Source organism: Oncorhynchus gorbuscha, linkage group LG08 (genome assembly GCF_021184085.1).
Source record: "Oncorhynchus gorbuscha isolate QuinsamMale2020 ecotype Even-year linkage group LG08, OgorEven_v1.0, whole genome shotgun sequence".
Taxonomy (NCBI): Eukaryota; Metazoa; Chordata; class Actinopteri; order Salmoniformes; family Salmonidae; genus Oncorhynchus; species Oncorhynchus gorbuscha.
Window position 1 is genome coordinate 31,551,462 of NC_060180.1, and position 26,350 is coordinate 31,577,811.

Consider the following 26,350-nt stretch of genomic DNA (forward strand, 5'->3'; position numbering starts at 1 on the left):
TTTATTCTCGGAGCGCATTACCACGAGCAACAGTTTATATACAATAACATGACGTCATTTCATTGCTTAACAGAATCCCCTCTCGACCGGGACAAAGTGAGGTTAATAGTTAATTCTAACTTACTAACATACTCACAGGTCACACAACATAACTAAATTAACTTTTGACCCCCCAACATTCTCGATCACCACTTAGCTGACAGGTCTATTAACAGAAAACCTAGGAATGCACTCACTTCCTTATCTAAATCACCCCAGAGCTCAGTTTCGTCGGTTCAACCATAGGTTAACTACATTATCTGTTTACTTAATCCACAACCCATTTGTTTCTTCGTAGTTGGAATGGTATTCATTAACTTTAATTACTCCTTGTCCGTGTCACACAATCTCTTCTTATGAACTCATATTGTTAATCAGATATGATAAAACAGAGTATAAGTTTACTTAGTTACAGTTCTATTTGAAATGGGGATATTATTTTATTAATTTATTCATAATAATTCTAACGTCCTCCTCGCACAAAGGCGGAGGTATCGGTCCTGCTGCTGGGTTGTTGCCCTCCTACGGCCTCCTCCACGTCTCCTGATGTACTGGCCTGTCTCCTGGTAGCGCCTCCATGCTCTGGACACTACGCTGACAGACACAGCAAACCTTCTTGCCACAGCTCTCATTGATGTGCCATCCTGGATGAGCTGCACTACCTGAGCCACTTGTGTGGGTTGTAAGACTCAGTCTCATGCTACCACAAGAGTGAAAGCACCGCCAACATTCAAAATTGATCAAAACATCAGCCAGAAAGCATAGGAACTGAGAAGTGGTCTTTGGTCACCACCTGCAGAACCACTCCTTTATTGGGGGTGTCTTGCTAATTGCCTATAATTTCCACCTGTTGTCTATTCCATTTGCACAACAGCATGTGAAATTTATTGTCAATCAGTGTTGCTTCCTAAGTGGACAGTTTGATTTCACAGAAGTGTGATTGACTTGGAGTTACATTGTGTTGTTTAAGTGTTCCCTTTATTTTTTTATATGTGTGTGTGTGTGTGTGTGTGTGTGTGTGTGTGTGTGTGTGTGTGTGTGTGTGTGTGTGTGTGTGTGTGTGTGTGTGTGTGTGTGTGTGTGTGTGTGTGTGTGTGTGTGTGTGTGTGTGTGTGTGTGTGTGTGTGTGTGTGTGTGTGTGTGTGTGTGTGTGTGTGTGTGTGTGTGTGTGTGTATGTATATGTGTGTGTGTGTGTGTATATATATATATATATATATATATATATATATATATATATATATCATTTTCTCATTTTGTCTGTCATAGTTGAAGTGTACCTATGATGAAAATTACAGGCCTCTTCTTTTTAAGTGGGAGAACTTGCACAATTGGTGGCTGACTAAATACTTTTTTGCCTCACTGTGTGTGTGTGTATATATATATATATATATATAGACAAACATTAACGTTTTACCTTTATCGTAAGTAGACAACTGCAAATGATTAAATCCCTCCAATGGAAAAAAACTAAAACAATTTAGTTACAAATGTAATTTTAATTAAATTAGTTGACTTCATGAGATGATTTCACTGAACAACAAAAGGGAATATTGAATGATCCATTGCATCTCCCAAAAACGTTTTAAACATCTGTAAAATGATTGTCTCGAAACTAAAGCTTTGTTTGTGTTCCTCTCAGGCTTCCATGACATCTCCCTGGTCCTCCTCAATGTCCACCTCTTGAACATCAGACTCTGAGGCCTCATTTTCACTGTCACTTCCCAACCCTGTTGAGGACGGCTCGTTGTCAGGCTCAAAAAGCGTCACATTTTTCAGAATGGCAACCAATTTTTCAACCCTTGTATTGGTCAGCCTGTTGTGTGCTTTGGTGTGTGTGTTCCCAAACAAGGACCAGTTGTGCTCTGAGGCGGCTGATGTTGGTGGGATTTGGAGGATGATGGAGGCAACTGGGTCTCAGATCCTCAAAGTCCCTTCCATCTGGTGGCTGACGACTGCCTTATTGAATCTCTATCCCAAAGCCCTTGCTTGCAAGTGTACGTCGCCAGACTGCCAAGAACCTTTCCCTCATCCAGGCCAAGGTGGCGAGACACGGTAGTGATGATACCATAGGCCTTGTTGATCTCTGCACCAGACAGGATGCTCTTTCCAGCATACCTGGGGTCCAACAAGTACGCGGCGGGAATGTATGGGCTTCAGGCACAAGTCTTCAGGTTTTTCGATGCATTTCAGAATTGCAGTTTCCTCTGCTTGGAGCAACAGTGAAGTGGGCAGGGCAGTACAGTTTTTTTCTCTTACATCTGCTAGCAGAGTTTGAACATCAGACATGATGGCATTGTCTCCCTCAATCTGTGCAATGGCTACCGCTATAGGTTTCAGGCTGCTTACCACTCTGTGTACCAAATTCATCATCTAGGAGGATCCTCTTGATGGGGCTGTCCATATCGGCAGACTGTGATATGGCCATTTCTCGGAGAGACTCCTTCCCCTCCACGAGACAGTCAAACATGACAACACCACCCCCAACAGGTGTTGCTGGGCAGCTTCAATGTGGTGCTCTTATTCTTCTCACTTTGCTTGTTGAGGTATATTGCTGCTATAACTTGGTAAACCTTCACATACCTAACCATATATTTTGCACTCTTGTTGAGTGTATCCATTGTTTTCAATGCTATGATGTCCTTGAGGAGCAGATTCAATGCATGAGCAGCACAGCCAATGGGTGTGATGTGAGGGTAGGACTCCTCCACTTTAGACCAAGTGGCCTTCATGTTCGTAGCATCGTCTGTCACCAGTGCCAAATACCTTCTGTGGTCCAAGGTCATTGATGATGTGCCTTCAGCTCATCTGCAAGGTAGAGAACAGTGTATGTGCTCTTGTAGAATTCTGGTTGAGGGTAGAGATTATTTAGTTTATTATACTTTGGCCACGAACATTCGACCACCATCCTACATGTTTGCAATACAGTCTGTGATTTGCTTGACCTTCACTTGAACTCTGTTGAACTCTGCATCCAGAAAATGAGTAGATGAAGCATGTCTGGTTGGAAGTGTATATGCTGGGCGATGAACATTCAGAAATCTCTTACACATTGCCTGTGAACATCAGAGGTGAACCAGATGCATACACAGCTCCAGCAAGACATTCATCAGCATTTCTCTATGTTCCTCCATTGAGTCAAAAAAACTTCTGATTCCAGGAGGGCCATGAGATTTTGCTATCGATAAGGTGTCTGATTCATCATTTCCACCTCTAATAGAAGTAGAGGGACTTTTGTCAGACGTTGCTTGTTGTGAGTGCTGAGGGAACTTTATACACTTGGCCAGATGATTCTGCATCTTTGTTGCATTCTTCACATATGATTTGGCCCAGTATTTGCAAATGTACACAGCTTTTTTTTCAATGTTAGCTGCAGTGAAATGTCTCTGCACATCAGATAGTGCCTGTGGTATGTTCCTATAAAGATTAGATTTAAAAAATATATATATATATATTACACACACACAATTCCATGTACAGATAAATGGTTAAGCATTTCGATTAAACAACTTATTTGTAAGAAATGTTTTAAAATGAAATGTATGGAAACGGGTGAATTAACATGTTAGCAGGCTCAAGCAAGCTAAAACCTACATGGTAGCAAAAACTAAGTATCAGAAATGGTTAACAAATTATTTCAACACACTTTGCTGTAGGCTACTATTTACTAGTTAACAAAAAATCTTGTGTCAAAAAAGATATTCACCCCACCCAGTATTGTAATCAAAACTTACCAGAAAGCATGTAGTCCTTGGCTCAGGCAGTTTAGTAGTGTGGGCTCAATAGCATCTCATTAGTGTGCAAGATCTTGAGAATCAGCTGTACATGTGATGGAAGAATGCACTGGTTTGCAATTCCATTGAATTGGGGATAGTTTAACCAAAATATGCCGCAAGACCTACGATTGCCTTGTGTAATCCCCCCAAAAAAGGTTCACTGTTATAAGCTAACTTTTTTGGATTAATTTAAGCAAAATTCCTGGGCTTAACTTCCCATGGAAAATGTTTGCAAACCCTACTCTGGAGAGACCTGAAAAAAGCTGTTCAGCAATCCTCCCCATCGAACCTGACAGAGCTTGAGTGGATCTGCAGAGGGGAATGGAAGAAACTCCCGAAATACTGGTGTGCTAAGCTTTTAGCGTCATAACCAAGACGACTAGAAGCTGTAGTTGCTGCCAAAGGTGCTTCAACAAAGTACTGAGTAACATGCTGAACAGACCAGACAAGTCACGTGTGCGAGAGTCGCAAAATGCATTTAGATATCAATGTTCTTCAATTATTGCACCCACACTGCTCGCACGCGCCAACGAGCGTCTGCGATGCCAAGGGTTAAATAGAACTCCTTTTTATTTCTGACGCAGATCACGCTGAAAGTCCTGCCTCTCCCATCTCCTCATTGGTTTATAGAAGCAGGTACCCACGTGCCATCTCCTCATTGCTTATACCCACGTGGGTGATTGATGGACAAACTGTTTTGCCGGTGGTCGTGGTAATACTATGAAAGTGTAGATGCCAATCACCATATAAGTTCAAAGATGAAACAGCCTTCTCGTGGAAACAGACATTTCCACGAGAAGACCGATTTTTGGGAAGTCTCATGGTCTGAGAAACACCGCTGTAGATCTGCCACCTTTCACCATAGGTATGGAAGGGCAATATCGGCGGATGTGGTAGCGCTCTGTGTAGCGGTTATGGTATGAAGGTTTGGCTTGGAGAGGTTTTTTCACCTTGTTGTTGTGCACAACAGTTGTGAAGTCCAGAAGCGAAGAGAAAAGATGAGTGTGCGTAGATGCGAGAAGGAGTTAAACAACTAGCAAAGTGATGATGCTTTTTGTTTGCGTCTGCTATGAAAGTGAACTGTGTGGGCGGGTTATCAGGGTTGCATTCATTCCACCAATTCAAAACGTTTCTTAATCTGAAGCAACCGGAACTGAAAGGGGATGGACCTACCTGAATTTGTCCATTAGAAACTCTTGTTTTGGACTAATGATTACACCCTAGATCAGCTAGATGCAGGAAACAGTGTACACGGTGGTATTGAATGTGTCAACTTGGTTACTGGGTGAATGGAATATGAATGACAGTCATCCAATATGCTGTAATACGAAGGCCATGCTCATTTAATAAAAATAAAAAATCTTAAACTGCACCGACCGCCGCTGGTATGATCCTCAAGACAAATGTTTCCTCTTGTGAAAACACGGTCTTCCTCTCTGGCAAACTGAATTTACTCTCCATTTGATATATTACATCTAAATAAGCACAGTAATGGGAGTGTTACACCACAAGAGACAGTTACTGGGAAAATGTATGGTTTTCATTTGAAACTCGTGGCCTATAGAGATTAAGTGACCCTCATAACTAACTGTTTATTTTTCTCCCTTTTCTTTCTCTTGGCGCTGGCTGCTCGTCCCTCCTCTACAGTTCAGGAGATTTCTCTGTGACTCACCACTTGAGGTACGTACCCCCTACCCTCCTGTTGACTCTATATACTTCTACATTTCCAAAAGGGTATAAATTACTCCCAATGCCTGATTCACACTACTGAGATGTACTGGCCTGTTTACGCATCCACTATAGTTGCTGGAACCGTGCTAGAATGGACAATGTGAAAAGAAAATATCTGAGCAAAGTACAGTTTTAAAAAAGAATGTGCAAATATTGGTCACATACACATGGTTAGCAGATATTGCAAGTGTAGCGAAATGCTTATGCTTCTTGATCCAACAGTGCTTTAGTATCTAACCGGTAATATCAAACAATTCCACAACAAAATTTAATACATACAATCTAGTAAAAGAATGGGATAAGAATATAGAAATATAAAATATATGGATGAGCAGTGAGAGAGCGGCTAAGATGCAATAGATAGTGTAGTATCTAAGATTTATTTGTCTTGTCTCGTCCCATTGTATATATCTTTTTATACATTTATTTTGTCTTTGCATTCTTTTTCATATTTTTCCTGAACCTCACCTTCAAAATTTAACTGAACATTTTTGCAAAAAAAGAAAAGTTTAAAACAAACACCTACACATTATCAAACAGTGACACACAGAAGGGTAATCCTACCTCTAGAGACAGAATATCCTGCAACTCGCCTCAACCAATGTGCTGTGGATCTGTTTTTTTTCTAAAGTATTTCTATTTTCCTCCGAACTGGAATACCTCAACTGAAGCTAGATAGCTAACTAGCTACCAGCTATCAGTCAGCTAACCTTTAGCTCGGAAAGCTCTCGCCTATTTTTCTCTCCGTATCCCCGGATTCCTACCGCAAACTCTGAACCCTTTCATCTGGATCATGGCAGCTAGCTAACCGCAACCCGGGTTGACTACTCCTGGCTAACATTTTCGTCCTGGAGCAAGCACCAACTAGCCTGGGGCTATCCCAAGTTAGACCCATCTCCCGACTAGGGCTCCTGGGCTACTCCTGAAGCCAACTCCTCGGCTACAATATCCGGACCCCTTCTACTGCCGGTACTGGGCACAGAACCCTGCCGATCCTTCACGACTGGAATACCGACATAATCTGCCCGAGGATCCCAAAAGGGCCCGTCAGGTGCGACGTCACCTGAAGGCCCATTCTGCTAACTGCGGCCTGCTAGCTATCTATAGCATATTGGACTGTTAGTTGATCCACTGGCCAGTTTCTTGGACCACTATAGCGATTTTGCCAATTGGACTTGGACCCATCTGCTACTTGGAACCCTACTAATTCCACGACTGGTCTATCGATGTCACAGACTTTTCCCGATCGCGACGTCCCTCTAAGGCCCGTATGCTAACTTGCTAGCCCCGGCCTGCTAACTGTCTGAATCGCCGTGTCCCCAGCCAGCCAGCCCAACCACTCACTTGGTCCAACTTCCCCATATCAGAAGCATGCGAGCGAGTTCCATAACATCCATTTTAAATTTCCACTCGCTTAGCGCTCCAGACCTTAGAACTGAGCATGAGTAAAACACTTTGCTTGATACGGTTATCCATTAGAAGTCTACATTTGAATGCTGTTTACTTTAAACCACCTGTGAGCAAACTTATCTAAAGAGCTGTAGTGCGCCAACAGTCCTTTTCCAATGTCTTATCGCAGTTATCAGTTCTTGGCGTTAATGTTTTACGGAAAAGGGGTGTCTTCATAATGACCAATATAAATAGCCTACCTACAAATGGTAAAAGGTTGTCACCATGTGCGCGTGTGCTGCTAGTAACAACCTGTTCACTGCCTGGTAATCAGCAGCAACAGGTTATAGTTAAATATATATTATTATTATTTTTAAAGCGAAATACCGGGGTGGCGCTGTGCGATTTAGAAGTAGGCCCAAAACCCGCCACCAATACATTTTCAGCCACATCGTTTTCAAAGTTGCCCAATTTTGCGAGAGAACCGCAAACATGGCAACCCTGATCATGCTGTGGATGTTTGGCCAGGACGTGTCTTTTTAATTTGTTCGTTTTGAGTGACTCATTACTAAACTCTCCCCCACACAAAACACATTGTGGGTGCTCCTCATTATTTCTCAACGCTTGGATGAAACAAAGAGAAACTCATCGCTGTATTTGTGTTTCAGGGCGATTGACCTCAGTCAGAATTTAGACAGCGGCGAGTGGGAATGACAAGTCATTGGCTGACAGCGCATCATTTGCTGCTGAAAGACAGCGCTGCAGCATTTAGGTTGCAGAGTGATCGTCAAGATAACTGCAGAAAAAGATCTGGTAAACCGCGAAGCACATGCATTTCCCTCCGACACGCTCAGCTGCCAAACTGACACGGCTGCTTAATCAGAGAGCGCTGTTGCACTTGGCGGCGCACAATACCTTGGAGTGGCCATCATCATTTGTTGTCCTTAAGCCATTTTTCCACAACTTTGGAAGTATGCTTAGGGTCATTGTCCATTTGGAAGACCCATTTGCGACCAAATGTTAGCTTCCTGACTGATGTCTTGAGATGTTGCTTCAATATATCCACATTTTCCTTCCTCATGATGCCATCTATTTTGTGTCCACCAGTCCCTCCTGCAGCAAAGCACCCTGACAACATGATGCCTCCACCCCCATGCTCCACCTCACTGTTTAGATGGTGTTCTTCGGCATGCAAGCCTCCCCTTTCTCCTCCAAACATATTGATGGTCACCATGGCCAAACAGTTATATTTTTGTTTCATCAGACTAGAGGACATTTCTCCAAAAAGTACGATCTTTGTCCCCATGTGCAGTTGCAAACCGTAGTCTGGCTTTTTATTAGTGGCGGTTTTAACCACATTAGGTGTCAAAGCCTCGTATTAGAGGACCTGTTCTTCGTAAATCCTACTTGATATGATATGGTATGATATCCTACTTGTTTGATATTAGGTAGGCCTTCTCTAAGCGTATCGCAAAGGTCTTGGTAAGAATCTTAGTCCACATTGAGGAGGCTGATGGCCCTAACATTCCCAGGTTCTGTCATATCTCTATCCTTTTCAGGGATCAACGACATCAAACCCTCATTAAAGGTGTACGGAAGGGAGGAATTTTTAAATGGTACAATAATGGCTCTAACCTCTTCTGTTACAGAACAGTCTAGGTCCTCTACCTAGCTATCTGATCATCTAGGTAATTCTATAACAAGCAAAAAAGTATGGGGCCCGCTGAACATTAGGCTGCATAGAAATCTTCAGAAAAATGCTGAAACACAGTTTCTCTTTGAATAAGGTCACCATCTTATCACCCTTCTTAATTGCTGGGATTACATTAGAAGGGTTCTGCATTTTTTGTGTTGCTCGTAGCTTGCCTGTATTCTCACCCTTCCTCAGATATTCAGAGTTTATATCAACATGTAACTACTGTAGCATGATCTGTGTGGGCCATGGGCTAAATCTTGCATCAATTACATTATTAACCATGAAATTCGATATCAAGAAGAAATCTGTTCTCTAGTGTGTCTTATTACAGTGGGAGAAAAATATATATTCTCTGTCATTAGGATGGATTAATCTCTCAACCAGCTTCACCTGTATCTCCATGACATATGCTAGCAGATGATATAGGCCTTGCAGACATAGAGGTGAAACTGGTTGAGAGAATGCCAAGTGTGCAAAGCTGTCAAGGCAAATGGTGGTTACTTTGAAGAATCTCAAATATAAACTTTTGATTTTTCTTTTTACACTTTTTTTGGTTATGTGATTCCATATGTGTTATTTCATAGTTTTCATGACTGTGTTTATCCATAATCGTCGGTTACACGATTTTACAATTACCGTGCCAGGCCTGATAGCTAAACAGCTCTGAGGACCGGTACTGTGTGTCTGCCCAGATTGCTCTTCTCTTCCCCAAACCAGACCATGAGCAGCACCCTAATGAATATCAATGCCCCTCACTAACCTGCTCCACTTTGGCCACGGAGCCTTCTGAAAACTCATGGAGCACTCAGGCAGGAATTCAATCAAACCTGCCATAGCAATGTTTATGCAGTGTTGGTGTTTATAGAAAACGCACACAGACTTCTTATTCTGAAAAGTGAAAGCATACCTGTGAGGGGAGTCTACCTGGTAGTAGTTGTAGCTAAGTTTTTCATCTCAGATTTTATTTGACCATAGGGAACAGTTGCTCCTACTCCAATACTGCAATGTGCATTTGTTTGAGTTAAGAAATTACACTTTTACTCCCCTGCACTAGACCAGAGGGGAAGAGCGTGGAGAAGGGGGAAGTTAAGGGGGAGTTTGGGGGCCCATCAGAGGGATTTGGGCCCCTTTTGAGGCCTCAGAGGCAGTTCACTGTTTAGCGGTGGAGAATGTTTATGTTGTTGTCATTGTGGCAAGGACACAGCCATTAGGCTGACCTGGGAGGTGACGCGCAGGTTAGAGTGAGACAAGATCTACCTCTTACACGTGTCTGCTGCATAAACACACACAAGTGCACACATACATACCCGTGCATAAACGCACACGCATATGAGTGCACACACACACCGAAAGTAAATAGACATTCAACCATTCACTGACAGACACTCACGGCCATGCTCAGAGGGGGTAAGAAAAATCACTCTCGCACACATATGGAGACCCACTCTCTCACTTCTGACTAAATTCTAAGTGAACCTAGGCTCTGACAAAGACTCCAGTGTTTGCTGCCAGAGCCTGTACCAAGAAATTTACAGGCTGCATGCCTTCCACTGACGGGCATTTTCCCCAGCCCCAGACAGACTGCCACAGCTCAGGGGCCCCACCCAGCCTCCAGATGTGGTGCCCACTAGGAGCCCCAGAGGTATACTACCAGTTTTGTGTTTTTAAAAGTTTTAGAACACCTACTCATTCAAGGTTTTTCATCATTTGTACTATTTTCTACTTTGTAGAATAATAGTGAAGACATCAAAACTATGAAATAACACATATGGAATCATGTAGTAACCAAACGTTTTAAACAAATCAAAATATATTTGAGATTCTTCAAATAGCCACTCCTTGCCTTGACAGCATTGCACACTCTTGGCATTCTCTCAACCAGCTTCACCTGGAATGCTTTTCCAACAGTCTTGAAGGAGTTCCCACATATGCTGAGCACTTGTTAGCTGCTTTCCCTTAACTCTGCAGTCTGCCTCATCCCAAACCATCTCAATTTGGGTTGAGGTCGGGGGATTGTGGAGGCCAAGTCATATGATGCTGCACGCCATCACTTTCCTTTTTGGTAAAATAGCCCTTACACAGCCTCGAAGTGTGTTGGATCAGTGTGTATCGTAAGAGATGGTGTATCGCTGCAGAATGCTGTGGTAGCAATGCTGGTGATGTGTGCCTTGAATTCTAAATAAATCACAGATCGTGTCGCCAGCAAAGCACCCCCACACCATTACACCTTCTCCTCCATGCTTCACGGTGGGCAATACACATGCAGAGATCATCTGTTCACCAATGCTATTTGCAACCGCACTTGAAGAAACTTTCAAAGTTCTTGAAATGTTCCGTATTGACTGACTTTCATATCTTAAAGTAATGATGGACTGTCGTTTCTCTTTGCTTATTTGAGCTGTTCTTGCCATAATATGGACTTGGTCTTTTACCAAACAGGGCTATCTTCTGTATACCACTCCCACCTTGTCACAACACAACTGAATGGCTCAAACGCATTAAGGAAGTAAATTCCACAAATTCCAGGTGACTACCCCATGAAGCTGGTTGAGAAAATGCCAAGAGTGTGCAAAGCTGTCATCCAGGCATATTCTGCAATGTAGAAAATAGAAAACATAAAGAAAAACCCTTGAATGAGGAGTTGTTCTAAACCTTTTGACTGGTAGCGTAGCTAATCCAGCCACCAACCAGACCCCCCCCCCCCCCCCCCCGCCCCAATTCCACCTCCACTCTCCCAGCTTAACACTCTCCATTTTACCCCTGGCCTCCCTCTCACTCACTCCCAACTGCTGAAAGTCTGCCCCATGCTAGTCCTCCTCTAGTCTTCTCTCCTCTAGTCTGCTCACCACACACAAAACACGTCACCCCCCTAGCCCACATAGTGAACAGATACCCCTGTCCCCATCTCCAATGCTCTGTTGTGTCGCCCAGGTAATCAGCTAGTGTTTGGTAACACAGCAGCCCGGCGCTGGTGCAAATGTGCCTTTCTTTTTACGGTAAGCTTCACTTAACACAGCTCTGCCAAGGGGGGTACAAGAGGAATGTGGAGCCCAGGACCGGTGGAGGTCTTCTGGGAAAGATCGCTGTGAGTTTGCAGGGGTCCTGGAGGTCCAATTATAGGTATTGGGAGGAGGGGGGGTTCATATTTAGACAGGTTTAATTGTGTCAAGGTGGTTGTTGCTGGTCAGTGGCCAAGCAGCATTCTGGGGGTTTTCACACTGTTGGATTAACAACGGCAGCTCTCTCTGTGTTGTGATAACAAGCGGCGTCTGCCCCGGGCCCAGATGGGCCGTGGGGAAGGATCCTGTTTCAACCGTTCTTTCACACATGTACATACACCAGTCCACCTCAGGCTTAATATGCCCCCTAGCCCCACTAGCTGTCTAAAGTATGTGTGATGTAAAGCAGTTAAGCCAGTTGATTTGAAAAACCCAGCATGCAATCTGTTGGGTACTAAACAGGAGTTGTATTACACACACGCATCCAAGAGTAAGCTTGGCCACATTCCACACCCTGCCCGGCAAGATGGATTTCATACAGGGTCTTTTATTAAAAGGCGTCTCCCATGTGTTTCGGTGGCTAGCACACACAGCTCTACCTACGCCCCCCAGCCTGATCCCCCTCCACATTTGGGAGCTATTAGCAGGCTGAGTGCGGGCTACTGTACACCCCTGTCCATTTATTTATTTAATTGAACCTTTCTTTTGACATGGTGTCAAAGCTGAGCCCTGTATGAAACAATACACAGCAAAATACGATATACACATCAAACTTAACATTCATATAGACAATATACACAAATCAAAACACAATCAATCATAAAAAACAAACATTCTCCTTGAGTGAAAAGGTCCCCTAACAGCTGTCTGAAATGCCCTGGCCGTTTGCACAAGAAGGCCTTATAAACAAAAAGAGAGCAGTGTATTGATCTATGAGACTTGAGAGGACCTGCCTACTTTCTGATACAGAATGCATTGATGTGTAATGAACCTATCGTCCAATGGTTTAAATAGAGTGGCATCTGCATTCATATAGACTATATCGCCATAGTCTAAAGCCGGAATGAATGTCGACTAAATTATTTGTTCTCTGCTATTTAACGAAAGGCATTCATGTTTTTAGGAAGCCCATTTTTATTCTTACCCTCTTAACTAACTCATCAGTATGCTTTTTGAAAGAGCTTTTTCCATCAATCCAGATAACTAAATATTTATAAGCAGGGACACGATAAATGTGGGCACCATCCAATGTACATATGCGTAAATCATCAGGTATATTTTTAAGCGTTTTGGAAAGTAACATGTACTTAGATTTACCTGCATTTAAGTACCAATTTCAGTTTCAAAGCAACAAATGCTTTCTGTAAACTACACGTGTGGGGCCTGGGCTCTAATGAAAAGATAAATGTGTGTGTGTGAAACATGCTAATGCCAAAGCACTAACAAACAGGGGATTCACATGATTCAGTCACTAGGTCAATTCCATTTTTCCAGTTTGTATTTATGTGTTTGTACTATTGTGATCTATAACCTCTCTCTCTCTCTCAGATGGAGACGCCTCCGGATGGACCAGCGGCAGGCTACGGTTCCTTCCACCAACAGTACTGGCTGGATGGCCGCATCGTGGCAGTGGGAGTAGTGGACATCCTACCCACCTGCGTGTCCTCTGTCTACCTGTACTACCACCCTGACTTCGCCTCTCTGTCGCTGGGCTCCTACTCTGCACTCAGGTCAGTAGGACTGGAGGGGCTAAGGATCAAGCTTCGCATTTGGCAGTGTTTCCATTGCTCCTTTCTTTTTCCTTTTCTTTCTGCCTGATTTGTGTCTCCTCTCCTTGTCTTTGTTTCTCTGTTATAGACTTGCACTCTCTCTCTCACTCTGCTCTCTTTCGCTCACTCTTTCCAGAGTTCAATAAAATGTATGAACTGGAAAAAGAACTAGGCTTCTTTACATTTAGAAGTTTCAATTCGCTAGTGAGAAGTCTGTATATCCTTGTCCCGCTAGAATGAACAATATGCATCTTCTATTGATACACAAAGCGAGCGGCGAGAGGGTAACACTGCTCTCTGTCCTGCCTCTCGGTACCTGTGTTGTTTTTGTGCGCTGTGGTTGGCTGCAGTAAAATGTATTTTCAGAGTAGGGTGAACATGATGCTTCTTCATCGAGTGAATTAACATGTCACATTGTTTATTAGCTGTACATATACAAGAACTACATATGCCCCCAAATCATAGCACCCGTTAGACATTTTAATGGTTTGGACATTTTCGGGGGAGAAAATGTTAGTCACTGGACCTCTTTTGAATTCTATTTGTTGTAGCGGATGTTCATGGGCTGGAACATAATTACAAATCATTTGTAGACTGCAAAAATCCCTTCCAAATATGTTTGACTAAAACATAATAATTTCAAATCTTCCTCACATTTATGTACAATCATGTGTGTCTCTCTTATGCGTGTGAATAGTTGTAAACAGATTTCTTATACTAAAATCACCTGGAGCAGATTTCCTGTTGATTTTAGTCTTCTGTCAAAGAATGAAAATTCCAAACGTTACATTTTTTTTGCTCAGAATTTTTTTTTAACCACCAAGCCCGCGGGTCATCAGTTGGGGTACCCTGGCCTAGACGATATCCAAAACAGCTAACACACTCAATTCATACAAGTCATTTTAATTGTGTCATGTCTTTCTACTCGATACCACAATAAATTTTACCAATCTGGTGAAGTCATATAAAAAATGAAGTATTCAATAATTTAGCTGTGCATTTCAGATGGAAGCAAGGTCTTTAGAATGTTCCAAACGCCACAAAATAGAGCTTGTTCTGAAGAAAAAAGAAGAAGAAAATCCTCCACAGCCTGGAAACTCCCTGGCTGGTTACTTTTTCTATTTGGCCGGCCACTTTTCTTGCAGAAAACAGTCTTTTCACTTTTTGTTCTCTCTTTCGCTCCTATGTTTTTTCTTTACCTCCCTCATCCCCATCTCTTCTCTCATTTCTCTTTATTTTTTCTCTCTTCTTTCAGGTTCTTCTTCCCTAATTAACCTTTACACTCTCTCTGTTTCTCTCAATCTCTCTTGATTTTCCCACCACACGCTCGCTCTCCCCACCTCTGGGCAGTAGAGTATAGGTAATACCTAAGGACTGGGTAGGTAAATACTGCTCATCTGTCAGTATTGGATGAGGCAGTGGGGTGTTTGTGGTGCGGCTGACGACAGCACTGTCTGCTGGTATGAAATAAGAGCTCACACACACGTAGCGCGCACATACACACACATCTGACGCTTCCTGTAAAAGTGTAACCCAATAATGAGAGAAAGCGTTTAAGTATTTCTGCACAGATGTTGAAGGACTGGGTGATTTACAGAGTTGGCCATGTGTATGCATGCATGTGAGAGACTACAGATTGTGTGTGTGTGACTAGTAGAGAATGTGCAGTTTGTACATTTGCGCTCACACACACAATCCTGAACAGACCGTGGTCTGCATTTCTTATATTATTATTGCAAGAGTCTGTCACCAAGAGTAACAGTACAGTAACAGTGTAGATACAGTACAGTAACTGTGTAGATACAGCCCAGACGAGGTTATTTGATTAGGTTTGATTTTATTTTATAAGACTTCCTCTGTCAGATATACAAATTTTCTGCCATACACCTTCTGAAGCGTGTGTGTGTGAGGGGGAGGGTTAGTAAAGAGTTGAGTAAAGTGTTGAGTAAAGAGTGAGTGAGCGAACTAGAGAGAGACTTGGTGTTCCATGGGGAGTGTGTGATTCTGTGCTAAGAACAGGAGAGGGAGATGTTGAGATGTTCTGAAGAGGGGCCCCAGGGAGAGGGGGACAAAGAGGGATTGGAGGACTGGACATTGCACCTGAGGCACTGTTATCCAAAAGGCAGCTGGTGTCCGGCATTGGAGTAGTTTTGTGTGTGCGTTAGGGGTGGGCGATATTACGATAGCATCGTCTATCAACGATGATTGACAGCCATCGTCGATGGTGACGACATCGTGATGTGACAGTCTCTCGCAGGGCAGCACAAGTGACATTCCAAGTAATTTGCCTATTCCTATTTGCTAAAGCCTATTTCAATACATACTGTGTGTGATGTGGAACTCGAGAGGAATATAGGCTAGATAGTGGAGAATTCCACCAAAGCAGCACAAAATGTCCAGTCAGAAAATATTGTTTCTTTCTCTGTTTCTGTCTGCTGCATGGGCTTTAGGCCATTCATTTTTTATGTAGTCTATATTTTCTGCTCTCTCCATTCGATAGGCAGTTATGATTATGACTGAAGGCATGACTGCATCATTTTATGCATGGTTTTCTCCCAATCAAACAATGAATGTAACAGAGTTCAATTTCAAAAGGTTATTATGAATAGCCTTAAACTTAAAGTAGCCAGGTGACTAATAATGAGAGAGAACAAACAATACCAATAGTCTATAGAAAAATTGAATGTAAAGTTGAATCAAATTTAAGCTTATTAAGAGAAATTATCCATGCGGGCCAAGAAAGTACCTCATTTTTTACATTTTCATTTAATTTTTTTAACTCCATTGATACCAAGTTCTCATTCACAATTATTAACATTCCAAATAAAACAAGGAACAATTTCAATACTACAACTGCATACTCAATTATTTAATACCAGAGTCCTAAACTGACCTACCGGCACCAGTGAATCAAGGAATTTTGCAAGTTATTCCAACAATAGGGTGTTCACTAAAACAAAAAAGGGATTTACCCTGCAACTGGGTTTGGTAGCTCATTCTTTTATACTTGAGCAACAAATCAAATCAAAGTTTATTTGTCACGTGCACTGAATACAACCGGTGTAGACCTTAGTGAAATGCTTACTTACAGGCTCTAACCAATAGTGCAAAAAAGGTATTAGGTGAACAATAGGTAGGTAACGAAATAAAGTAAAGTAAAAAGACTATAGGCTATATACAGTAGCGAGGCTATATACAGTAGCGAGGCTTCATATAGACACCGGTTAGTCAGGCAGATTGAGGTAGTATGTAGATATGATGAACCGAGAGTAGCAGTAGCGTAATAGAGGGGTTGGTGGGTGGGACACAATGCAGATAGGCCGGTTAGCCAATGTGCGGGAGCACTGGTTGGTCGGCCCAATTGAGGTAGTATGTGCATGAATGTATAGTTAGTGACTATGCGTATATGATAAACAGAGTAGCAGCAGCGTAAAAAGAGGGGTTGGGCACACAATGCAAATAGTCCGGGTAGCCATTTGATTACCTGTTCAGGAGTCTTATGGCTTGGGGGTAAAAACTGTTGAGAAGCATTTTTGTCCTAGACTTGGCACTCCGGTACCACTGGCCATTCGGTAGTACAGAGAACAGTCTATGACTGGGGTCTTTGACAATTTTTAGGGCCTTCCTCTGACACCGCCTGGTGTCAGCAAACTGGATGCAGTTTATCACAGTGCCATCCGTTTTGTCACTAAAGCACCTTATACTACCCACCACTGCGACTTGTATGCTCTAGTCGGCTGGCCCTCGCTACATATTCGTCGCCAGACCCACTGGCTTCAGGTCATCTACAAGGCCATGCTAGGCAAAGCTCCGCCTTATCTCAGCTCACTGGTCACGATGGCAACACCCATCCGTAGCACGCGCTCCAGCAGGTGTATCTCATTGATCATCCCTAAAGCCAACACCTCATTTGGCCGCCTTTCGTTCCAGTACTCTGCTGCCTGTGACTGGAACGAATTGCAAAAATCGCTGAAGTTGGAGACTTTTATCTCCCTCACCAACTTCAAAACATCAGCTAGCTGAGCAGCTAACCGATCGCTGCAGCTGTACATAATCTATTGGTAAATAGCACACCCATTTTCACCTACCTCATCCCCACAGTTTTTATTTACTTTTCTGCTCTTTTGCACACCAATATCTCTACCTGTACATGATCATCTGATCATTTATCACTCCAGTGTTAATCTGCAATATTGTAATTATTCGCCTACCTCCTCATGCCTTTTGCACACATTGTATATAGACTCCCCTTTTTTCTCTGTGTTATTGACTTGTTAATTGTTTACTCCATGTGTAACTCTGTGTTGTCTGTTCACACTGCTATGCTTTATCTTGGCCAGGTCGCAGTTGCAAATGAGAATCTGTTCTCAACTAGCCTACCTGGTTAAATAAAGGTGAATTTTTTTTTTTTTTTAAGTAGTGGTCCTGGATGGCAGGCAGCTTAGCCCCGGTGATGTACTGGGCCATACGCATTACCCACTGTACTGCCTTGCGGTCAGAGGCTGAGCTATTTCCATACCAGGCAGTGATGCAACCGGTCAGGATCCTCTCAATGTTGCAGCTGTAGAACCTTTTGAGGATCTCAGGACCCATGCCAAATCTTTTTAGTTTCCTGATTGGGAATAGGCTTTGTCGTGCCCTCTTCACTACAGTCTTGGTGTGTTTGGACCATTGTAGTTTGTTGTTGATGTGGACACCAAGGAACTTGAAGCTCTCAACCTGCCCAACTACAGCCCCGTCGATGAGAATGGGGGCATGCTCGGTCCTCCTTTTTCTATAGTCTACAATCATCTCCTTAGTCTTGGTTACATTGAGGGATAGGTTGTTATTCTGGCACCACCCGGCCAGGTCTCTGATCTCTCTATAGGCTGTCTTGACGGTGTCGGTGATCAGGCCTACCACTTGTGTTGTCTGCAAACTTAATGATGGTGTTGGAGTCATGCCTGGCCATGCAGTCATGGGTGAACAGGGAGTACAGGAGGGGACTGAGCACGCACCCCTGGAGAGCTCCAGTGTTGAGGATCAGCGTGGCAGATGTGTTGCTACCTACCCTCACCACCCGAGGGTGGCCCGTCAGGAAGTCCAGGAACCATTTGCAGAGGGAGGTGTATAGTCCCAGGATCCTTAGCTTAATGATGCGCTTCGAGGGTACTGTAGCTGTAGTCAATGAATAGCATTCTCACATGAGTGTTCCTTTTGGCCAGGTGGGAAACGTCAGTGTGGAGTGCAATAGGGACGTTGGAAGCTTTTGTAGTAGTGCTTTGTAAACAAAGATGGCGCTGTGTTAGACTGCATCCAAAAGTTTAAGAGTAGTGGCTGCTGCAATTTGGTAAATGGTGTCCCCACTTATGTCATCATGAAGTGCTTTGAGAGACTGGTTATGGCACACATTAACTCCGCCACCCTTGACCCATTCCAATTTGCATACCGCCCCAATAGATCCACAATCTCAATTGCTTTCCGCACTGCACCAATCTAGATAAGAGGAATACCTATGTAAGAATGCTGTTCATTGACTACAGCGCAATGTTCAACACCATTGTCCCCTTCATGCTTGTCACCAAGCTTAGGACTCAGGGTTCTGAACATCTTCCTCTGCAGCTGGATCCTGGACTTCCTGACGGGCCGGCCTGGATGGTTCTCCATAGCCACAGAGGAACTCTGAAGCTCTGTCAGTGACCATCGGGTTCTTGGTCACCTCCCTGACCAAGGCCAATCTCTCCCGATTGCTCAGTTTGGCCGGGCGTTCAGCCCTAGGAAGAGTCTTGGTGGTTTCGAACTTCCATTTAAGAAGGATTGGAGACTTTCAATGCTGCAAACATTTTTTGGTACCCTTCCTCAGATCTGTGGCTCAACACAATGCTGTCTTGGAGCTCTACGGACAATTCTTTGACCTCATGGCTTGTTTTTTGTCAACTGTGGGACCTTTATATAGGCCGGCGTGTTACTTTCCAAATAATGTCCAATCAATTGAATTTAGCACAGTCTTGACTCCCAAGTTGAAGAAACATCTCAAGGATGATCAATGGAAACAGGATGCACTTGAGCTAAATTTCGAGTCTCATAGCAAAGGGTCGGAATACTTAGTTGTCGCTTTTTCAGTTCTGCCCACAAATGTTCTATGGGATTGAGGTCAGGGCTTTGTGATACCTTGGAGTGGCCATCATCAATTGTTGTCCTTAAGCCATTTTGCCACAACTTTGGAAATATGCTTGGGGTCCTTGTCCATTTGGAAGACCCATTTGCAACCATGCGTTAACTTCCTGACTGATGTCTTGAGATGTTGCTTCAATATGTCCAGATAATTTTCCTGCCTCGTGATGCCATCTATTTTGTGAAGTGTACCAGTCCCTCCTGCATCAATGCACCCCGACAACATGATGCTGCCACCCCCGTGCTTCACGTTTGGGATGGTGTTCTTCGGCTTGCAAGCCTCCCCCTTTTTCCTCCAAACATATTTACATTTACATTTAACATATAACAATGGTCATTATTTCCAAACAGTTCTATTTTTGTTTCATCAGACCAGAGGACATTTCTCTCAAAAGTACGATCTGTGTCCCCATGTGCAGTTGCAATCCGTAGAAGCAGTGGCTTCTTTCTTGCTGATGACCTTTCAGGTTATGTTGATATAGGACTCGATTTACTGTGGACATAGGTACTTTTGTACCTGTTTCCTCCAGCATCTTCACAAGGTCCTTTGCTGTTGTTCTGGGATTGATTTGCACTTTTCGCACCAAAGTACGTTCATCTCTAGGAGACAGAATGCGTCTCCTTCCTGTGCGGTATGATGGCTGCATGGTCCCATGGTGTTTATACTTGCGTACTCTTGTTTGTACAGATTAATGTGGTACCTTCAGGTATTTGGAAATTGCTCCTAATGATGAACCAGACTTGTGGAGGTCTACAATTTTTTTCTGAGGTCTTGGCTGATATCTTTAGATTTTTTTCTGCCATGATGTCATGCAAAGAGGCACTGAGTTTGAAGGTAGGCCTTGAAATACATCCACAGGTACATCTCCAATTGACTCAATTAGCCTATCAGAAGCTTCTAAAGCCATTCTGGAATTTTCCAAGCTGTTTAAAGGCACAGTCAACTTATTGTATGTAAAATTCTTACCCACTGGAATTGTGACACATTGAATTATAAGTGAAATTGTCTGTATGTAAACAATTGTTTGAAAAATGACTTGTCATTCACAAAGTATATGTCCTAACCGACTTGCCAAAACTATAGTTTGTTAACAAGAAATTTGTGGAGCGGTTGAAATATGAATTTTAATGACTCCAACCTAAGTGTATATAAAGTTCTGACTTCAACTGGAAGTAAATAAGGTTTTTCTATTTTATATTTTGAATATTTAGCAACAATGTCTAATCCGGTTTTTGCTTTGTCCATTATGTGGTATTGTGTTTAGATTGATGAATTATTTAATCAAATTTGTAGTAAGGCTGTAATGTAACACAATGTGGAATAAATCAAGGGGTCTGAATACTTTCCGAATGCACCGTAGCTGCATGTGCACACACGCATGTATAGCATGTGACAACAAGATCATATTAAGGAAAGCATCACAAATGAATACATAAATACCACTTGAATCTTGACAATGAGTTGATCATTTGAATCAGCTGTGTAGTTCTAAGGCAAAAACAAAAATGTGCATCCCTTTGAGTCCACAGAACTGAGAACCACTGCTCTTCATTGTGACCTCTTCATTTGCAGACAGGCTTTCACAGCTCTCTGTATCTGAGGACAGAAAGAAAATCACAAGAAAAAGGCTCAATTATACTCAAATACTGAAATATTATGTTACTATTTTCTCTGTGCTCACTTCTAGGGACTTGAACTACACTAAAGTACATACCTTATACATAATAGCCTATTCTCTCACTTTGACAGCTGGGGTTGCCATCCTTTCGCCCTCTTCTTTGGGTCCTCGCTAGCTAACTACAAATGCATTTGGAGTTTGTTTTTTACATTGATGAATACATCAATATAGCTAGCTGATATGAACTTGGATAGCTGGGGATATATGTAAAGTTGGCTAGCTAGCTAGCTACGTCAGCAGATCATTTGATTTAGCCTGTACGTTATCTAGTTTGCTAATATTATTGCTTTTTTAAAAACATTTTCAAAATATATTTACTTACTTGAATAAGTTCTCCCAGCCATGTGGACGATTGGAAACAGGGCAGCAAAGTTCGTCACCAGAGAGGTTGAGAGCACATTACTATTTACCTGTGAATAAATTTGTGAAATGGAGAATGGATTAAACTATTAACCCATTTAATAACCAGAGCTGTCCTGTGCAAAACCTGCTGTGCTGAATTCCTTATACACAATCTAACTTACTGCTATATGTGACTGACCGGCTCAAATCGGTCTTATGTAGCAAAATTAGAAATTGTGTTTTTTATGTTGGATAAAAGTAGAGACTCAGAGCTACAAAATGGTATATCATACACTGCATTTGAGGAACATTCAGATTTTTTTTTTGCTTTGAAAGTAAACTCACTTTTGAGAAAATAGCCTTGAATGTTTTGGTACTACTATTGCAGAGACGTTCTTTGTATACACCCATTCAGCATTGTTCACACCCTCTTAAGCTTTAGCCCCACCCATCTCTTTAAGGGTTAATCCGAATGTACTAACCGCAGTCAAGCGCCAAAGCTAACTTGCTAGCTACTTCCAGACACATCTGAGCGAGAGCAGCTCACTGAACATTACTCGCCCTAGCAGAGCTGGTTAGGCTGTTATGTTATCGAGAGCGTTGTTGACTGCATTTGTTGAGCATTTCACATTCAATTTAACAATTGTTTTTGTATTTACAGATGGCATACAAGTTTTGTTATTAAGGCACATGGAAGTTCACATGTAAAAAAAAAAAAAAACGCATTTTGATTTTAAAAATATATTTTATTCGAATGGCTCTCCTGTGAAGTAGTGACCCCGCGACATACGCCTAGTTTCCTGAAATGGGTTACATATGCTGCCAGCATATACCCACAAGCGAGCCACTCTGGTAGTGGCATGTGGCAATTTACTGCTTACACAAGCTGTAAGGGTGGGTATTGGGATTAAGCCTTTATTTTATGCACTCCTTAGCCTTATTGTCTACCTCCCCTCTCTGCTCAATATTTCAATGTTTTTATCCAATGTAATGTGAACACGGGAAACGAACTGCGTACTATAAGTTAGTTGTTGGTTGCTTCCTAAATGGCACTCTATTCCCTACAGTACATAGTGTACTATATATAGCGAATACTGTGCCATTTGGCATCTAGATGTTTACTTCCTTGTTTTATAAATGCCAGCTGGTTTACTACTCTGAAATAGTCAGATATGATTATAGGGCCTATGTGATTATAGTATGTTATGATTATACTATGATAAGTGATTGGCTAAAATGACTCTTCTTTGCAGCAGATTTCTAAAACATTTATACAATATTACAGATGAGACTCGTGTTCTGTGTAGTACAGCTGTTTATTAAAACATTTTTAGGTCAAAAAATACATATTTAATTAATATAGTGTTCTATATCATTATTATATGGGTAAAGGACTTTGCTGAAGAGTTCATACTATAAGATGGGTCTTGAACCAGCAACCTGCTCAGGGATCTGTCATGCCACTCCACTGTCCCCAGACCCTCAAGGGCCCTGTGCATTCTGACTACCTGTACTAAACTCACAGAATTAAATCCAATTGATACTACTTCATTGTAAATCTTTGTGAAACAGACAGGCAGAAAACTACTATCTGCATTACTGTCTGGACTAAACTCACAGAATTAAATAGGACAAAATAAGATACTTTTGGTCATGTAGTGTGTGGACACCTGCTTGTCGAACGTCTTATTGAAAAATTATGAGCGTTCATTTGGAGTTGGTCCCCTCTTTGATGCTATAACAGTAATTAGGCCTGGCTCACAGTCAGTGTTCAAATTCATCCCAAAGATGTTTGATGGGGTTGAGGTCAGGGCTTTGTGCAGGCCAGTCAAGTTTTTCCACACTGATCTCGACAAACCATTTCTGTATGGACCTCGCTTTGTACACTGGGGCATTGTCATGCTGAAACAGGAAAAAGGTCCTTCCACCAAACTGTTGGCACAAAATTGGAAGCAAAGAATTGTCTGGAATGTAATTTGTATGCTGTAGCGTTAAGATTTCCCTTCACTGAAACAAAGGGGCCTAGCCTGACCCGTGAAAACAGCCAAGACCATTATTCCACCTCCACTAAACTTTACAGTTGGCACTATGCATTCAAGCAGGTAGCGTTCTCCTGGCCAAACCCAGATTTGCCCTTTGGAATACCAGATCGTGAAGCGTGATTCATCACCCCAAATAAAACATTTCTACTGCTCCAGAGTCCAATGGCGGAGAGCTTTACACCACTCCAGCTGACACTTGGCATTGCGCATGGTGATCTTAGCCATGCGCTGCTCGGACATGGAAACCCATTTCATTAAGCTCCCGACTAGCAGTTTTTGTGCTGACGTTGCTTCGTGGCAGTTTGGAACTCAGTAGTGAGTGTTGCAACCTAGGACAGACCATTTTTACGTGCTTCAGCACTCGCCGGTGCCGTTCTGTAAGCTTGTGTGGCCTACCACTTCATGTCTAAGCCGTTGTTTCTCCTAGACGTTCCCACTTCACATTATAACAGCCCTTACAGTTGACCGGGGCAGCTCTAGCAGGCCAGAAATTTGACGAACTGACTTGTTGGAAAGGTGGCATCCTATGACAGTGCCAGGTTGAAAGTCACTGAGCTCTTTAGTAAGGCTGCTCAACTGCCAATGTTCGTCTGTGGAGATTACATGGCGGTGTCCTCAATGGGTATGGCTGAAATAACCAAAATGCACTAAATTGAAGGGGTGTTACATGCTTTTGTATAAATAGTGTACTTTATTATATTGTCTGTCTGTGACTAAATCCTCTATCTCTTTTCTCCAGGGAGGTTGCCTTCACCAGGCAGCTGCAGAAACAGTCCCCCAAGCTGTGCTTCTACTACCTGGGCTTCTACATCCACTCCTGCAACAAGATGCGATACAAGGTACGATAATGACACTTTTACTTTGTTCTGTTATACTCTGCTCTACTTGACTTCTCTACTGTACTCGGCTCAATTGCATACTGTTGTACTCTACCCAACTATATTCACCCTAGTAGGATGCCAATAACTTCTCCAAAATAGTAGAGAATATTTCACGACAGTATTTCTATTATTCTGTATGACATCAAACAGAGAACGGGAGTTTTGCCCCGCTCCTTAACATGTCAGTGTGATTAATGGCTGAGGCTTTGATGTGAGCGCAGTGTTTTCCCTATTCTATGTGTTATTTTAATCTCTGTGCCTCACCTCCATAAAGACATTTGTGTGCAGTGCACTCGGTGGAGGGACAGAGGATTGGGATGGATGTCTTCTCATCTACGTTCCAAATTGCACCCTGTTCCATATAGTGCACTACTTTTGACCAGGGCTCTGGGCTTCAGTCAAAAGTAGTGTACTATGTGCGAAACAGGGTGTAATTTTCTCTTACGGAGAATAGGGTGAGAAATTGTTAGAGAAAAATATATATATAATCATTTGGAACGGTGTTGATGCCCCCTTAGACTCCACTTCACCCCCCGCCTAACCTCTCCGACTGGTGGCTACGGCGATGTCTCTCATTGAAACCCCAGTACATTCAGAGCATCACATTTCTAAAACCCTATCTGGCCCTCATGGAGAGCTCTCCCTCCTCTCCTTTTTCCCCCTCTCCCTCTTTTCCTGTCTTTCCCTCTGTGTTATTATAGGCGCAAGGGTCTCAACAGGGAGACCAGTCTGAACTAGTGCTCTGGCTCTCTCTCCTTCTCATTTTCACTCATTAGCCCCGACTCCTGTCTCTGTGGGCCCCTGTACTAAGGAGTAAGGCTCTGGTCCAGAGCCATAGCTTTGCTCTAGTCTATACATTATGTAACAACAGCCCACTGAGAGCTGTGTTCTCTTACTGAATGTGCTGTTACTGTTCTCACTCAGTGTGCAGTTTTTCTACTGCACTGTAGCTTCAGACAGCCAGTGTAGAACCCCTATGCCCCAACAACTCCCAGTTGAGGTAGAATCATTGACGTCCAGGCCTAGGTTAGCATTCAACTCAAACCTATAATCAGTCTATTTTGAGCTGGGCAACGGAGAGACCAAAGGGTTGTGGGTTTGAGACTAGGGCATCTTCGGGACATAAACAGACATCATGTCAGACATTCCATTGGTAAAGTGTGTGCGTGTTAACTTCTTCGAGATAGGGGGCGCTCTTTTAATTTTTGGATAAAAAACGTTCCCGTTTTAAACCAGATATTTTGTCACGAAAAGATGCTCTACTATGCATGTAATTGACAGCTTTGGAAAGAAAAAAACTCTGACGTTTCCAAAACTGCAAATATATTATCTGCGAGTGCCCCAGAACTAATGCTACAGGCGAAACCAAGATGAAATTTCATACAGGAAATGGTCCAGATTTTGAATGCCCTGTGTTCCAATGTCTCCTTATATGGCTGTGAATGCGCCAGGAATGAGCCTGCACTTTCTGTCGTTTCCCCAAGGTGTCTGCAGCATTGTGACGTATTTTTAGGCATATCATTGGAAGATTGACCATAAGAGACTACATTTACCAGGTGTCCGCCCGGTGTCCTCCGTCAAAATTATTGCGTAATCTCCAGCTCCATGTGCGTTCCATTTTCTTCAGAGGAGAAAGTCAACTGCCACGAATGATTTATCATCGATAGATATGTGAAAAACACCTTGAGGTTTGATTCTAAACAACGTTTGCCATGGTTGTGTCGATATTATGGAGTTCATTTGGAAAAAAGTTTGCGTTGTAATGACTTAATTTTCCATTTTTTTCTTACCCAAACGTGATGAACAAAACGGAGCGATTTGTCCTACACAAATATTTTTGGAAAAACTGAACATTT

General features: G+C 42.7%; 1 protein-coding gene across 4 annotated transcripts in view; it reads left to right on the plus strand.

The window, feature by feature from the left end:
- LOC124041499 (arginyl-tRNA--protein transferase 1) overlaps positions 1–26,350 on the plus strand; it is a 190,815-nt gene that overhangs the window by 95,503 nt on the left and 68,962 nt on the right. For all 4 annotated transcript variants that reach the window (XM_046359163.1, XM_046359165.1, XM_046359166.1 and 1 more), the window contains 3 exons: positions 5,461–5,493; positions 13,177–13,358; positions 24,353–24,452. In XM_046359163.1, coding sequence (XP_046215119.1) covers positions 5,461–5,493; positions 13,177–13,358; positions 24,353–24,452 — 315 coding nt within the window. The remainder of the gene's footprint in view (positions 1–5,460; positions 5,494–13,176; positions 13,359–24,352; positions 24,453–26,350) is intronic.